This window comes from Amphimedon queenslandica, unplaced genomic scaffold, assembly GCF_000090795.2.
Source record: "Amphimedon queenslandica unplaced genomic scaffold, v1.1 AMPQUscaffold_12626, whole genome shotgun sequence".
Lineage (NCBI taxonomy): Eukaryota > Metazoa > Porifera > Demospongiae > Haplosclerida > Niphatidae > Amphimedon > Amphimedon queenslandica.
This window is the reverse complement of record NW_003547138.1, coordinates 6,158-8,621: the sequence shown is the minus strand read 5'-3', so window position 1 is coordinate 8,621 and position 2,464 is coordinate 6,158. Positions and strand designations below refer to the sequence as shown.

Below are 2,464 nucleotides of genomic sequence, written 5' to 3'. Positions count from 1 at the left end.
GGGGGGGGGGTGATTTTGAAGCCATTTTTAAAACTATGGGCAATAGTACAGGGAAATTTTTGAAAATTAGCAGATTTTTTTAATGGCCATAACTCAAAAATTTTCAGTCGGAATCACCTCAAACTTTCTACACAGCATAAGGACATCAATATGTATCAAAAAAGTAATAAAAATTGGGAATGATTTTGGAACCAATTTTTGGAAGAAACCATGGGCTATAGTACAGGGTAATTTTCGAAAATTGGCTGATTTTTAAAAACGGCCATAACTCAAAATTTTTTAGGCGGAATCACTTCAAACTTTCTACACAGCATAAGGATATCAATATGTATCAAAAAGTGTAATAAAAATTTTGGGTGATTTTGGAGCCATTTTTTGGAAAAAACCATGGGCTTGAGAGGTTCTCGTTCCTCATATTCCAGCCCACCATCCCAGCCCTGTCTGGAGGACATGTCTCGTATCATCTCTGATGCAAGGCTTTCTATTTAAACTATATCATATACCCACTATTATTATTATTATCATATTATTATTATTACTATTGTACTATGCGTTTAGTTCTTCTGTTATTTTATTATTAGGCTAATGTATTATTATTATGCTCCTTTGTGTAAGTTACCGTATCTTTTTCAATGAGATTTGAGGGTGATGACCCGATTTAAATGGGCTATAGTACAGGGTAATTTTTTAAAATGGCCAATTTTTTAAAATGGCCATAACTCAAAAATTTTTAGTTGGAATCACTTCAAACTTTCTACACAGCATAAGGACATCAATATGTATCAAAAAATGTAATAAAAATTTGGGGGGGGGAGGGTGATTTTGAAGCCATTTTTAAAACTATGGGCAATAGTACAGGGAAATTTTTGAAAATTAGCAGATTTTTTAAAATGGCCATAACTCAAAAATTTTCAGTGGGAATCACCTCAAACTTTCTACACAGCATAAGGACATCAATATGTATCAAAAAATGTAATAAAAATGGGGGGGGGGGGGTGATTTTGAAGCCATTTTTTGAAAAACTATGGGCTATAGTACAGGGTAATTTTTGAAAATTAGCAGATTTTTTTAATGGCCATAACTCAAAAATTTTCAGTCGGAATCACTTCAAACTTTCTACACAGCATAAGGACATCAATATGTATCAAAAAATGTAATAAAAATTGAGGGTGATTTCAGAGCCATTTTCTTAAAAAGCATGGATGCCCATACAGCACTGACATTTGTGATCTGAGATTGATTTATAACCAGCATAAGTTGCCGTTAGATTTCATTGTTAAACTGAAACTCCACCACATTAAAGCATCACACACTATACAATATACAATGTACAAACCTCATAATGATAGTTCATACAAGTCAAGTCCCTCCAACAGCTATCACCTCTCATCTTTATCAAACCCTAAAGAAGGTTCCAATATTCAATCACATCCTTTCTCTCACTTACAGCTCCAATCATAATGCAGAATATCATCCAGCGATTTCCTGAGACATTGGTCCAGCTTGTGGGTGTGTGACGTGGAAACTGGCTCAAACTCAAAACTGGAGATAAGAACATTGCAAGGAAACCCATTTCAAGTAACTGAGACTCCCAACCTACATGTACATGAATATCTAACAATGTACACACATTATACAATACACAATGAATGAGGATGTATTATCACTTATTACTAGTAGTTAATAACTCTGTACAAAGATACGTCCACTAGCCAGTACGAGCCAGCAAGTAGCTTTCTTTCATCTTGATCCACTGATGATAAAGAAGAACTCTTCCTAACGTTCAAATCTTCTCAAGACTCTTCCGGACTCTTCCATTGATTGCTCTAGGTCCGTACTAGATCTATATTTAGATTTTCGTATACTCCAAACTCATGGTATCACGTGGAATATCATCATGCATGATTGATAGGCCTGCCTCTGTACCTCCATACAAAGATGCTTCCACCTCAGAATAGCAGGAGGAGGAGAGGAATGATCTGACGAACCTCTTCCCTCAGAAGAGGAAGATTTGAGTGAATCACAGGTGGAGCTATGGTAGGGTTTCCAACAAAAAAAATGAAATTTCTCAAAACTGAATTTTTAGTTACTCTATAAGCAGAAAAACATACAGAAACTATCCTGGTCAAATATCAAGATCCAATACCTTTTCGTTTTTGTCCAACAACTAGTGAAAAATTATCATTTTCAGTGGCGCGTAAAGGGTTAAAAATTCACCAGTGACTTTATATAAAGCACAGTCCTGTTGCAGTCTTTAGAGAGAGTTTTAGTCAAGTATTTGTATTTACAGGTAATGCTGCATTTGTAATAAGTAATTTTAGTCAGGCTAGAGGTGCTAAAACCCTCTGGATTGTTTAAGTTCAGTGTTTTATGACTTGGTAGTTCAAACTAGTGTCTTTGTAAAGTTGGGCTTATTTTTGTATGCAGTTGTGCAAATGAATTCCTCACTATTATTTTTTAAACA

The 2,464-nt window shown here is 35.0% G+C and overlaps 1 protein-coding gene across 1 annotated transcript in view; it reads right to left on the bottom strand.

Moving 5' to 3' along the window:
• LOC100636128 (lipase maturation factor 1-like) overlaps positions 1–1,948 on the bottom strand; it is a 5,204-nt gene extending 3,256 nt beyond the window's left edge. Inside the window, 3 exon segments of the mRNA XM_020003523.1 lie at positions 1,314–1,402; positions 1,448–1,596; positions 1,927–1,948. Of these exon segments, the coding sequence (XP_019859082.1) occupies positions 1,314–1,402; positions 1,448–1,573 (215 nt within the window). The 5' untranslated portion in view covers positions 1,574–1,596; positions 1,927–1,948.
• Between the last annotated feature and the right edge of the window lie 516 nt (positions 1,949–2,464).